We start from the raw sequence: 14,784 nt of genomic DNA on the forward strand, positions 1-14,784 counted from the left end.
GGTACAACTGCAATCCGGAATCGGATAGGAGTTCTAAAAACTATTATGATTGATGGATCTAACTCACTGTATAGGGTATTTTACGCAATTGGGCCATCTACGAAAAAAGAAGAATTTGTCTTCATTCGCATGAATGAAATTTTTACGTATTTCATACTATAATCACGATTAGGAATCAAAGAATTTTTATCAAACAATATTCTAAATCAACAAACAATATTTTCACTTTTTTAAATATGAGAATACAAAACGATGTTATTAAGATGATAACACGAGGAGCGATAGATATATGACAGCCATAAATGCAGATCGATAAATTCGCGAAACGACAGGGAAATGATGAATCGTTCCGTTTTATCATCGTTGTTCTAATTACATTAATTTCGCAATTAGAACACGCGTTTGTAAACTTATCTATGCCACCGATACGAAGAATGGATTTTTTCAATTGTTGTTTTCAGCGAAACGAAAGAATTCGCAACGCGTTACGTGAAATCGATTTTAACGTGAATATCATTTCAATTTCGTCGAGTTCTCTCACGCTTACTCGTGAAATTTAAAAAAAAAAAAAATCTCTCGAGTATCGAATTCGAATAAGAATTTCCTCCCGATTAAAACGATTGAAACGACGATATTGCGGATGAAATAAGTCCGTTACACGTGACTCGGTCTCGGATTAAATTATTATACACTTAAATAAATAATGAATCCCGATTAATTTCATAGAATCGAATAGATACAGCGATGGGAGCTTCTGTTTCGATTTCAATTTTGTTCGACGCAAAGCTATTGAAAGCCTAGGTTTCTAGTTTTCATGGTCGACTCACGTTTCGCGAAAATATACGATTGTCCGGAAGTGGATTTCGGGAGGGGGATCGTTTCGTTTCTTGCCCGTTTTCACGTGATACGGCTCGGGTTACGTGAAATTAATTTCGATAAGTTGATCTCTAACGCAACATTTCCAGGGATGGAATTTCGGAGAGGATTTGTTTACGCCTGCGTTGCGTTTTATCGCGTATGTTGTCCGGAAACATTGTAACGTTCATCACTTCTTTTTTTTTTTTTTACCGTTTTGTGAATTTTTTCGAAAATCTGCACAAAAACTCGTTCAATTTTTAATAAAGGTTTGTTTTTTACGATCATTTGGCTCCTGAATTTTTTCGACAGTTTTTATTAAAGCCCGTTCATCTTCGGCTAGGAATGTAACGAATAAAAGAAGAAGAAGAAGAAAAAAAAGGAAAGCCGCGAGGAGGGAGAAAAAAACAAAGGGAGTAAAAAATACGCGAAAACACATGAAAAAAGTAACTTCACGTGTATCGCGTGTAAGCGTTTATGAAAAAGCTTGGTTTACGAGTATGGCTCGGTTTTAATTTCGCTGGAAAGGCAGCTGTTTATTACAATTGCACCGCTGTAAACGCACCGCTCCACGATTCTCCGATTTATTCGAAGAAAGTAATCGGATGGGATCGGAACGCGCGTTAAAATAATTTTATCAACCGATATCGAATTCCATTTCCCCCGAGTTTTTGATTTTCCATCATTTTTTTCTGCTTACTTGGATGAACACTGCTTGTCACATATTTACTTATATATTTTTTACTCGATCGAATATTTTCATTCAAATATTTTCATATTTATCGCAAATCCATTTATTTCACTTACTCTTTATCATTTTTTCCATAAACAATTAACGTTGCAAATGGGATATCGAAATTTTCCTCTCGTATTTTAAAATTAAAAAATCGAATCCGATATCATGCCACGTTTAATCTACCTCTCGCACCAGCGGAATGGACGATATCCAGTAACGTATCATTAACCTTAGAGTCAAGGATCCAATACAAGGAATGGGAAGATACAAGTTGGCTAGAAGTGGCTACAAGTTGGCTACTCGGTAACTATTCACTCTTATTCACTCTCAAAGTAACCAAAGGATACCATTGAAGGGATCCACACGAAACAGACTCTTCCACTTCGTCGAAATTTCTATTTAACAGTAAAAGATAGAAAATTTATATTTTGATTTACGTCTAATAGTAATAAAAATCTTGTTCCATCAATAACTTTTCTTCAATAAAATAAAATTGAATGCCATTTTCGATTTTGTAATCGATTTTGAACCATTTCATTTCCTTTAAAAGGGAATAATAAGAGAGATGTAAAAAGGTTAAATTTATGCATGGTTAAAGTTGATCCTTAATGTTCTCTTGAACGGGATAGTTTATTGCATGCAACGATTGCATCTCCACAAAGACGGAACTCCTCTTGATTTTCTTTCGCGCTCCCCGTCAGAATTAAATGATGTCGTTAAAACGGGAATTACCTATTCCTGGCCGCGCACGAAGTTTTTAATTCCTCGTCTGCCAAGCTGCAGCTTATGGATCGAACAATAAAACCGTAATGAATAATAAACGCGATGTTTTTATCGCTCGTCACAACCAAGATTGTCGCGAATTTGTATCGATCGATTTTACGATCACGATTTGTCTTTCCAATAAACCACGTTTTAACGAACTTCTATTCCAGTAATTTTTCCTCCCTTCAATTCTTACGATCACATTTACTTAATCTAAAAAAATTCGATTTTCAATCGACACTTTCTTCACAATTTCGACATTCCATCCCTTTCCGCCTTAAAAATTTTAATATCCCGACTCATTGGGGGAAAAATTCGGGGAAGGTTTATTTCGAAAACGTGTCATAAAAAGGGAGAGCAAGCGGTTAAAAAAATCACGGTCGTATTTGACACGAAAAAAAAGGAAAAAAAAGGAAAAGCTAAAGAGACTCGTTTCTCTTATCCAAATTATCCTCGGCACAATTTCAATCCAACCTGTTCTCCGATGACGATTCTCCCTCAACTGAATGTCATCGGCGGATTAATTAAAATCGGGATGGAGGGAGGGGGAAGGGGATGGTTGGGATCGAGGCATCAACGCGAGAAGGGAATCCTCGAAGGCGAAACAACCAATGCGAACGCCTCGGGAGAGTTGCAGAACATTTCACGCGAACACTCGGCCACAATTGCCGTGCGCTTCACGAAACTTCCCCTCCTCTGGAACCTGTTGATGCCACTTCTGCCGATGTTTTTTCGGTCCTCTCTGCCTCCAGTTCCAACCCTCGAGCGAGCATCGTTCGCCCCATCCCTCCCCCCTTCCTCCACAGAAATTTTCTCCCTTTCGTCGCCAATCGTGTGTTTTCCACTGCAGGTCAAACCTGCAATTTTTCCTTTCTTTCCTTTTTCTCGTTTCACTCTTCTCACTCCCCGAAAACGAAACACGCGTTTGGCGGCGGAATCTGCAGATTTCGCCCGCTCAGAAATTTCGCCCACTTTTCGTGCGTCAGAGGAAATTCGTTCGACGTATAAACGTATGTACGACGTGTATATCATGTAACGCGATTAATCCTCCCTTATTAAATGGCGTAATTAATTAACGGCAGCCGCGTGCACGCGCGTGCAGCAGATATTAATTAAATTAGTTTCTATGTTTTCGTAAGATTATACAGGGTGACCAACTCTGGCGGCCGTGGCGTTCGGCCGTGCACGAGTTGCATCGGTTAATTACATCTAACCGGATTACGGGATGGATTGTGCGCATTCTACGAATACCGAGGGGGAGGAGAGGGGGCGGCCATTGTGCTTCCGCTAACGAAGCGGGGCCGCCGAAAAGCTTTTGAAAATTACTCGAATTACTCCGAGACCAGGCCAAATAATTCCCAATAATTAGATGTCGGTTTGTAATAACTCATTCTTAGAGAAGAGTATTTCGAAGTATTGCCATACCGGTCTAGTATAGTCAGATTTCGATTAATCGGGGATACAAATCGTGCAAATGAGCGCACGAAGGCTTAGAGATGAAGGATTAGAGACGTGTTACGTAACACGGTAAAGAAGATCTTTTCTTTCAATACGTACAATATCGCTGATCGAGCTCCCCTTGTAGTTTTATCTCTTGTGAGTGGGGGAAAGAAGAAGGGAACCAGAAATATGGTTCTATTCTTCTCCCCTCGGCGAGTGGTTGTTGAATTGTAACAATTTTGTCTCGTCCTACGAATGCTTAATCGCTTAATCGTTCTTCCTCCTCGTCCTCTCACTCGGACAAAATCCTTTCCTCCGCAACTGCTACTATTTATCAACGTCCAAACGATCTAACCGCGACCAGATAAATAATTTTTCCAGATTACGATGATTTTCACCCGTTGTTTCGTTCGATCCTCTCGCACCAGTTTATAATACAATAATTGATCGATTGATCATCGAATCGCATCCTTCTCGAGGAAATTCGAGAATCGAATCGAAGATAATTCGGATACGTTTGTACTATTCCCTTCTTTTCGAGAGCAAAGATTATCGCGTTTCGTGAGAAACGATTAAAAATGATTAAAAATGAAATTGACGATTGTTCGAAGACAAACAAGATCGACAACGGTAAATCGCTTTCTCGATCCATTATTTGATCCTCTCTGCCTGCCACTTCGACGAATAAATCGATAATGATATATCTCCCGTTCCACGTTGTCCTACAACCGTTCGATATTTGTAATTTAAATATATCGGAGCTTTTCTTCTCTCGGGTGTCTTCGTGATAAATGGCTCTCCCTGTCTCTCCCCTCCCTAACAGGTAAGTCGTAAACGCTCAAGTTTTTCTGATCATCGCGAAAAAATGGGAGGAGAAGACACGCGAGGAAATAACGTCTCAACATGCCCTGTAATAAAACGAACGGCCCGGGTTCACGAAAATGGGGCAATATTTCGCGAGGGAGAGGCACGCGCTGGTCGAGCCAGCAACGCTACGTGTAATTGGTCTTAATCGGTGAGTCAGACGATTATGTCAGCGTCCAGCTACTCTTTCCTTTTTCTTTTTCGTATCGACCAGGTTATTCTTCCATTTCATTCCCGACAAGGCCGTGGTTAATTGTCCAGAAAATGATTAGTGTGGTCAGGATGGTTTTGAATTCTTGAATCTGGACAGCCATGCGTTCCTCTTCGTTTAAAACGAGGATTCATTTTGCCACAATTGTTTTGATAATATTCGTTGAAAAGGTTCAAGAGATAGGTTACATTATATTATTCAATGTTGAATTACGTCCAATTTAATTGTTAATTATCTTTATTGATTTGCTCAATAGAAAATAATATTTGCATTGGATGTTTAATTTACTATTAATTTCTCCGTATTGGTAATTGTATTTTAATTACAAAAATTAAATTTATTGCTCCGTGTTGCGTGTTCCAGTACGAAATGTTTATCGTTGTTCTTATTCCTACATATATATATATATATATATAAGAAGAAAAATTACGACAAATTATGACAGCAATTATGTATTTGATTAAAAAAAAATATGACAAGTATGCAAGATATGATGAATATCAAATGAAACACGAGAAGAAGAATAGAAAAGAAAAATAAGAAAAGAAAATTTCTACAAGTTTCCACGAGAATCGTTGTTTTAATCCATCGAATGTTTTTTTTTTTATTTTAAAATGCACTTCCAATCGCAATACCGCCCGCGGACTTTCTCTTCGTCGATCGATTGTTCTCGAGTCTTTGTAAATTTAAACAGCTCTAAATTCCATTAGAATGTACTCCCCGTTTAATAGTTATCGAGCGTGCGAATCGATTTTATTTAACAACCTGTTAATAACAACGATTAAACGATTATTTTATAAAAATAAAAGTTTCGAATTTCAAACTTGAGCGGTTTCGAGTAGATACAATTAGTAACATTTCAACAGAGAACAGTTTTCAACAATTTTCACTTTTAAACCGTACGATTCTCACTTCTTTTTTTACTTTTTTCTTTTTTTTTTTTTCTGAAAGAGTTCTGAAAGAGTTTACTACACTTTAATCGTAACAATTTGAAGCTGAACTTTCGCTCGAATTTCTAAGAGAAATACGAAACCGGCGCTAGTCTAACCGTTGCAGCGATTCTTTCCTTCTTTCTTCATTTTCTCTCGATAAGTTCGAAAACCTTCTTCGCCTTCTAGTCGCGCAAAAGAGCAAGGAAAGTAATTACAGATAGGAAATTGCTCGAGGAAAATGAGCTTTCCATTGGCTCCCATGATGGATTGACGTTTAAATCAGAAATAATTATTTGTCGTTTAAATGGTGGAATAAATTTCCCGCGGAGTGTAATGCCGCGAAATTATTGTTCCTTGAAAACGCGCTTAGGCTCCTTCGCGAATTAATTCCTCGGTTCCAAGAGGTAGCCAAGTTTCTTCGTTCATCCATCGATCCAAGTTTTTAACTTTCTCAAAAGAGGTTGAGTCCCGTCGCAAAAGTCTACTAATCAATTAGATTCGAAGTGGCTTTTCCTTACCTAAATCCTATAATCGCTCTTTCTTCCCACGAGCAATTTCTTTTTTATCGAATTATCTTTCGGAGATATAGGTGGAAAGACAAGTCTGTCCGCGCGAAAACTTTCATCGAATCGAACATTTTTAACGTGACGTATCGTGTATAATTTGCAAAAGAAAGAAGGGAGAAAGGGAGGGGGAGATGCGTAGAAAATTTCTAACGTTAAAAAAAAAAAAAAGAAAAAAAAAGAAAGAGTAAAAAGAAACTTAAATATTATCGGAGGAAATCGTGAATCGTCTCCGATTAGATTAGAATTAAATGGAAGAAAAAAAAAATCGGTCGATCGGTCGAATATTATTTAAAATTTCTTAGCGAGAAACGGCGCACTTAACCGACGAACAAGTGTCGCGTACTCGACACCGATTCGTTTTTTTCTCGCGTTACAACATGACGCATAACTTATCGATAAAAAAAAAACCTGAGACATTCACAAGCTATCGTCGTCGAGGAGAACAATTGCATCGTGTGACCAAACATGTAATTGGTGGTAGGGATTTCTTCGCGCTATAAATGAACAGTATCCAACCCGATTATTCGTTTGTTTCGCAGCCCTCGACCAAGCTCGTATCGATTTCGACCAACGAAACGTCATCGGATCGCGATGGATCGCTTCCTGCTTTTCGTCCTGTTGTTCACCGTTTTGCCGTTCACAATGTAACGAAACACATTCGTTCTTACGATCGTTCGTTATCCGTCTATCTCGAAAGTTGAAAAGGGAAAAGTGGTTGCGTGGACGACGAAAAAATTCCAAATCGATCGAAAGATTATTATCCGTGTTCTTTTAATAATAAATAAGAATTCGAAAGTTTTTTTTTTTTTTTTTTTGGTATTCGAAAAATCACGAAACTTTCGTGAAAAGTGATCAAGATTGGAGAAAGAAGTATAGGATAGAAAGTTTTTGAGAATAATATCTGTAGTTGTAAAATTTTCCGTTATCGTTGTCACAAATACAAATTAAAAATGGCAATTTGTTAATTTCGAATCTTTGCAGACAAGAAACAGTGGAGGAGGGGGGCTGCAAATGCGCGGTATTTTCCAGGCAAATATCGAAATCAATCATTGAACGTGCCATTCCCTATAACGTCACGTGCGACAGCGAAGGGGAGGAGAAGTGTCAACAATTGTGCGTTGCTTTGGTCGGTAAATAATCACCGCATGTTTCGATAGTAGACTGACAAACGTCAGAAAGATAGGTGTAATTCTGTGCAGGCCGAGAGCGCTAGGGACCAGGCACCGCAAATGATTTGCAAAAAGCTGAATAACAACGTGGAAAATCTTCAAGTGAGTAAACTAAAACGATATTTTATATATATATAAGCATTCTCGATGCGAAAGGTTGATTAAAAAATGAAAATGCGAAATATTTTTTCAGGTCGCCGTATACGCGAAAGTGTGCGAAGCGACCAGCTGGAAATTCACAGGTTTGAAAGCAGCGGATCCAATTTGCTGCCACGAGGGGAAAAGCATAGCTTGTGACGAGCCACTCCCGATGATCGAAAACTAAATGAACTCATTCCCAATTATTCCGTAACCCATTGATTAGTCCATTGTGAAATTTTACATTAACCAACATTTGCGAAACATTTATTACTTTATCGCTGGTTAATGAACCCGCCTGTTGTTCGAATACCCGTTATAAATGTTTAATCATTATCGATCCAATTATGAAAATAAATACGTAATCCGGTTTAATCGAGTCGAAGAAAAATTCAATTTCGCCCGGCTCCAAAGACTCGTCTTTTTCTACTCGGATCTCAGATTCCAAAGATTTTTCTCGCTTCCTTGCCGCGTTTCGTTTCAATATGGGTCGAATGTCAAAGATTCCTCCAGGAACTCGGTTTAAAAGCATTAAATCCCGCAATCCCTTTCTCGCGCCGATCTTAAGGATCTCTCGTAACGATCGATACCCGATAAACGATAACGCAAACCATCTTTCGAGATAGTCGAGTAGAAAAGTAGTACGTTTCCACCAGATTCCAGATATCTTCTATTTCGTGGATAGATGTTCCAGCAATCTCTTCTGCCCTGGACTATCGAATAGAGAGGTTTGTTATCGCTCTTGTCTCGCTTCACCCCGGCCGAAGAATCGCGGCTTCCAAACTCTCCTTGCCATTTCTGGAAGACCATTGTGTGCCCACGGTTTTGTCGTCTTCCCTCTCCCTCTCCTCCTCCTCCTCTCGATTTAATGACCGCGCTATTTTCGCCCAGTTGTTCCCTATCGATTTCACGAATTCCCTCGCTCAATTCCTCTTGCCTGTGAAACAATTCTCTTCTTCCGAATTCATTCGTTCGGCGACCGAACAACGCGTTTGTTTATTTCCCCGTTTAATCGTGTCAAAAGAGTTATTATATTGCAGGAATGTAACACGAAACGAGAATCGTGTCGACTCGTCACATTCGTGACTAACTTCCTCCTTGGGGACAAGGAATCTCCGGATAGAGAACGAGGACGATTATTTTTCGCTGCTTACTTAGTTTGCACGACGTAAACATCGCGCGGAGCTTTATACGCTGACTTTGGCTACTAGCAGCGTGCAGTGGTTCCTTCAAAAAACGATGATCGGTATATATATATATATATTGGAGCGCGTTGAATTGTACGATTGCCATCGTACATGTTGTCGCAATTTATAGCAACGATTTTTTTGAAATCTAATTTTGGAAGAGGGTAAACCGCGTTGATTAACGTTACGTTGAATTATGAAGCAACCGTTTGACTCGTTATTCTCGAAACATTGCTCGATATTCTATTAATCGATTGTCAGGTAATTTCCAGTCATCAAACATCCTTAATCATACGATCGGATATATAGTACGCACCGGTAAATCCATTCGTGATAATTTGCGTTTCATATCGCGTATATTCCTTCGCATACTATCCACCGCGCCCGTGTCGTTCTAGCACAATTAAACGAAACGGAAATTAAGGTAACTAACTGTGAGTTTCCGGTCCTATCTTATCGTCCAACCTTCCTGAATATGCGCGTATGTATATTCGTATTCTGTGCGTTATTTCGAATCGTATTCGATTTAGAGTCATATTTTTTTTTTCGGCAATATTATTTAAATCGGTGAAAATGATTAAAGAAAAAAAAAAGTTTTTTTTGTATCTTGTCTTTTGTAAAAATGATACAATAAAACCACTGCCACTGGTTTTTGAAACCAGTTTTTATTTTTGCTAAAAGTCGGCGGGAGTTTCATAGGAATTTTCGCCCGAATTTATCCCGTTAAAATACGAAAAGTTTCTCTTCATCGGATAATACGTTCGATAGTGATATATCAACGTGTCGCAGTTATGCATGTTTCCCTTTGAAATGAAATCGTAAAAATTTTGATATACGATTTAGAAAAAAAAAAAAAAAATAATAAACGGAACATGGCAAAGACAAAATTTCGAAATATCTCGAGAATTTAAAGGAGAACCACCGGAAAAAAATCACGCATGAATATATATAATAAATCTTTCTGAAAATAAATTTCCATCCCAAAAATATTACTTCCCTATTAATCTTTTACTTTCTATTTCAAGCGTGTCACACGTATCCAGCTACACCCATAATTTCGACATATCGTATCCGCATAAACATCCGCAGAATGATTGCGGTAATTGACTTTCACTACCTTTAACTACTTCATGACACATTGTCCATCGGATCGGATTTAACTTATTTATCTCACGAAAGAAAAACCAGTGTTAAAAGGAACCAGCGTTGCAAAAGAAATTTACTCCGTCCTTCTTATAAGATAAATATGAATCAAAGCGAGGATGAAGCAACGGTAGCTTATAATATGCGTCGTGCAATCGAATCTCGAGGGATAATACCGGCACATTTCCGATGAGTGAGCTACATTTGCGTAAATAATTCTACAGCGATAGGATCATCGATGCACGGGGATTACGATGCGCATACAACGTTAGTTTGTTAGTGGGGATATTAGTTTCCAGATGTTTCCGCGCGTGCAAATGAGGACAAAGGGAACGAAACGATAGAGACTTATGCGGAGGATACGTGTCCCGCCGATCCAATTATCTCGAATCCCTCGCAAAGCGGAGGAGGAGGAGGAGGATCACCTGCCTTCGATCTAGATATAATTTCTTTCCTCTGCCATTTTTAAACATCCTCAAGGTAGCACCGCCAAGGAAATTATTGCGGACGAGTTTCGAAAACGAGTTTCCAATTTCGATCCAATTTGCTCGTTTCGCATCCCGAATCGTATTGTCGTTGCCGTTAACCATCAGTAATTTATCTCTATTAGCTGCGTGTCAGGCCGTGATTAAGGTATCGACGATACACCGCGATGATTAAACCGATAATGATATCTCGGTCGCGAAGAATTTTATTCAGGAGAAATAAAATATACGCGTGTGTATTCCCCCTACGTTTCCCGATTTATAAAGTTTTACAATTATCGATTTATTCCTCCCTCTTCCCTCCTTTTCCGTGAATTTAATTTTAGGCAACGCCTCTCCATTCCATACTCCCGTACACTGTTTGCGTACCTTTCTTCTATCTCTCCCCCCCTCCCCGTATTTCGATCTCTTTTTCCGTTCAAAAGCATTCATTATGTCCACCTCTGCCGGTGACTTGGAATTAATGGAGCGACGCTGCTTCAAACGATGACGTCGGAGCCAGTCCACGGACAAATTACCTTTCGAGCAAATTTTTCGATCCCTCCCCGAAAGCATTTGCGAATACGCGAGAAAAACGAGAAAAAAAGAAAGGCTCACGCGTACCTTTTCATAAAGATGTTTCGACCGTTCGCCACCTGCTTGTTCATTCGTCGGTCGTCGAATTACGCACGCGTCATCAGCTAATTGCTAATCGCGATACCGCTAATGCACGTGCTTCGTGCTTCACCTTCCCTGTAACAGGGAACCACCACCCAACTACACGAGGCACGAGCAGCGCAAACATTACCTTAGAGCCCTTAAACCGAGCTTAATCCTCTGCATGCCTTTCACGCCTCCTTAATGTCGCTTCACCTCGCACGCCACGCTTGTTGCCCCACATGTGAACGCTCTCCCCGTGTTCAATTATGACATCCCGTTACCGATATAATCGCTACGTCCTTGGAGGAAGGGAGGAGCAAAATATTTTCGCGTTATAATATCTTCGATTAAGACGGGCTCGATCTCGAAACGATAAGCGTTGATAAGTGGCAGGCCAATAAATCGTTTCCAAGTTTCCAAGTTTGCTCGAGTATCGTACGAGTTGACGACGATGGGAGGAAATCTTTCGAACGATCGTCGCGTTGAGAAGTTTCCGCGTAATGGAAAGAAAACGTGTTTTTTTGCGCTTGGAAAATACCAATTGCTCGTTAAAATAAACGCGTGATTACGATAATAGCCCGGAAATTATTCGCGTAAGAGTCACCTCTTAATACCTCTTTCAACTTTTCAAGTTGACAAGCGTTAACAGCGTTCGAAAGCACGCTCGACGAGTGCGTTTCACGCTCTCGCTTTAACGATCCTCGACCACAACGAAATATTCTACAATCACAATATTTTTCCGCCCGTCAGATGCCGCGTCAGATGTATTCGGTCGTAATTATCTACGCTCGAACCACTCTCACTCCCCCTCCTCCCCCTCCTTCTCCTCCTCCTTCTCCCCTCCCGATCGTTAAGCCACACGCACGCTGTCGCAATACATCCGCATTCACGTGACGTGCAAACACCAGCCTTAGTCGCCTTAAGCTTGCACCAGCCTGCTATAAGCTTCCCGTGTCTCCTCGATGTCGCTACAGATCATACGTTACGTGTTAGTTCGGCCGGAAACCAAGCGTGCGAAACTCTCTGCTACGCGCATCCACCTACGATTCCTGCCAGCGTGTCTGACGCAATCACAAAGATGTACTTATACACGTGCGTTTACGCATCCATTTAGTCTTACGTATTCGGCATTCCTGCTTTGCCGGTCGTGGATTAATAGCAGCGATTATTACTGATTGCTCTTCGTTTGATGTTCCCGATGTTGAATTGCATTCAAGATGTACAAGGTGCGCCGCTTTTCGTGGAAAAAGAAAAAAAAGAAACAAAGAAACGAGTAATAAATGAGTAATCCTCGCGGAAATTATTCTCTATCATTTTATCTTCTATCGTGTTACGTCACGATTAATTAGAGATTTATTTATCTCGAGGGTACTTTATTCGCTTCTTTTACGAAGTTGGGTCATCAGAGAAAAAAATCTTGGATTGGAAGAATTGGAAGAATTCGGGAGGTAAAGGGAAAAAGGTCGAAGAATCGCGTGATAATAGTCGGTTAAATAGGTGGCTCGGAGGCGGAAGACCGCGGATCGACATCGGCGGAAACTTGGTGGCCTATTAACTTATTGCGTCTTCTAAGTTCCCGCTAAACTGATATTAATTACTGTACTCTCCGGGGCTCTAACTTCGGCTTGTTGTCGCGTCAACTCCCCTTCCCCTTTGACCTACTTTCAAATTTCCCTCTCTTTTTTTCTCTCTCTTTTCCTCGCATCCAACTTCTCGCACCCTTTTCGAACGATCCTCCTTAAAAGACGCTTTTAAGGATCGTTCAAGAGATTCGTTCGTGGAGCAGCAAGGACGAAGGGATGAAATTTAGAAAGAAGCGGGGGGAAGGAGACGAAAATGTCGAACGATGGTTGGAAAATGACCCGATTAATTCGATATCCTTGCGCGACAAATTGTCCTCGCTGGTTGGCGCCAGTTTTCAAGGTAACCTACACCTACCATCGAATTACACATATATAACGAGTGTATATATATATATATACAGGGATAAAGAAAAGAGGGGGAGTTTCTGCGAAACCGCAAAACCAATAGTGTTGCGCAAGCATCTTTCACTGAGAAAATATTTCCCACTAGACGCTCCTACAAGAGTCTTATATACGATCTGGGACCGGATACGAGTAAACACGATTCTTGTTCCCCGACCGTGTCCCTCGGGATGAACGAAAATACGGTGGATTTTTAACCGCAAACAACCCGTTGAAACTTGTCGTGAGCAACTGATTTCGCGTCTTATCGACTGACTCGAGGATTAACGGTGTGTAGCGCTTTTCGTATTTGATTAGTTTTATAGCGCATGGTAATCTTTCAGGATTTAGTTACGAAAAAAGAAAAATGTCTTTTACCGATCAACGACATTATATTTAAAAGAGGGGAGATAAAAAAAAAGTTTGTCGACACAAATAATACGAGGATACGGTGATAAATATTAGACGAATTTCGATCAGAAAGATTTCGACGTTAATTCGAAATGTGTCGGTCCCATCGAGATAATAAATTCGTTTCCCCGACTCGGGGATCCGTGCAATTTTCCTTCCTTCGTCCGAAATACACTGTCCGTGTCGGCGAATGTAACGGGGAAAATAAACGTTCGATGTGATTTTCACTGCACGATTGATCCGTGATTCCATTGATTCCGGCTCTGAATGCGCAACACATTGAAATAACATCCACTACCATTCTCGATTCGACTGGACAGTATTATAAACCTTTCGTCTGAAAATCGTTAATTGTTTCTTGTTGGACAAAGGATTAAAACGAAATAGCAGGGGAAAATAGAATTGTACGTGCAAAAGGAAAATTGAAAATATTTGCAAATTTTCGCATAAAGAGAGAGAGAGAGAGAGAGAGGGAGGGAGCAAAAAGCAAAAGTGTATTTGACAGGGATTAAAATTTCCAACAGGAGTTATGTTACAACTTACTAATTGAATTTCACGATAATGTCTCTATCGTCGATTTTGTATACGTATTACGTTATATTATAAACGATAAATTTTACATGTATTATTGTATTAATTCTACGATTTTTCATAGATTATTTCACCATCACATTTATTCGAGAATATATAAGTAAATAATAATCGAAATCATCGTCGAACCAATTAATATCTAATTTGAATTTTACATCACGACACTCGGCCGATTTTATTCCACGCCCGTGTAAATTCGTCGTTTCGTTGAGATTTTAATGGTCCTTTAGAAAATATAAATTAAACTCCTCCTAAAGCGGCAAATAAATTCCATTCCCGCACTCTAAACGGGGGATCATTTGTTACACTCCACCGCGATAATACGTCGATATTATTAAATTCAATTAATCGTATAATTAATTCGCTAATTACTTAATGTCAGACATTAACACACAGCAATTTACAACGCGTAATTCGGTTTCGTTAATAACGTTACCCGGGACGCATCGCTCGGGAAATATCCTGGACAAATTCATCGATCTGCTTATTGGGAACAAGCAGGTCTCGTTCAATTATGAATTTCCATTCGGTTACTTTAGAACCGAATATTGAATGGACGATAAAAAACACGCGTCGAACGAGCATTTCGTGTTCGTTGAACCACCTTCTTTTGTCCAAATTTAAACGGACCAACTATTACGCCTGCTATTTTTATCCTTTTTCGAGCGGCTGACTACTTACCGACTCG

At 39.8% G+C, this 14,784-nt stretch overlaps 1 protein-coding gene across 1 annotated transcript; it reads left to right on the plus strand.

Moving 5' to 3' along the window:
- The first annotated feature begins 6,876 nt into the window (after window positions 1–6,876).
- On the plus strand, window positions 6,877–8,051 carry LOC108003596 (uncharacterized). The gene is made up of 4 exons (XM_017065952.3): window positions 6,877–7,013; window positions 7,351–7,495; window positions 7,569–7,640; window positions 7,732–8,051. Exons 1-4 carry the CDS (start codon window positions 6,961–6,963, stop codon window positions 7,861–7,863), a joined length of 402 nt encoding a protein of 133 aa, XP_016921441.1. The 5' UTR covers window positions 6,877–6,960; the 3' UTR covers window positions 7,864–8,051.
- The last annotated feature ends 6,733 nt before the right edge of the window (window positions 8,052–14,784 follow it).

The sequence above is a fragment of the Apis cerana genome, linkage group LG9 (genome assembly GCF_029169275.1).
Source record: "Apis cerana isolate GH-2021 linkage group LG9, AcerK_1.0, whole genome shotgun sequence".
NCBI classification, from domain to species: domain Eukaryota; kingdom Metazoa; phylum Arthropoda; class Insecta; order Hymenoptera; family Apidae; genus Apis; species Apis cerana.

Bases quoted from the DNA above. Each gene is read 5' to 3' on its own strand.
- LOC108003596 (XM_017065952.3), top strand. From the start codon at position 6,961: ATGGATCGCTTCCTGCTTTTCGTCCTGTTGTTCACCGTTTTGCCGTTC. The intron at 7,014-7,350 runs GTAACGAAACAC...GAATCTTTGCAG, and splicing joins ACCGTTTTGCCGTTCACAAT to ACAAGAAACAGTGGAGGAGG. The intron at 7,496-7,568 runs GTCGGTAAATAA...AATTCTGTGCAG, and splicing joins AACAATTGTGCGTTGCTTTG to GCCGAGAGCGCTAGGGACCA.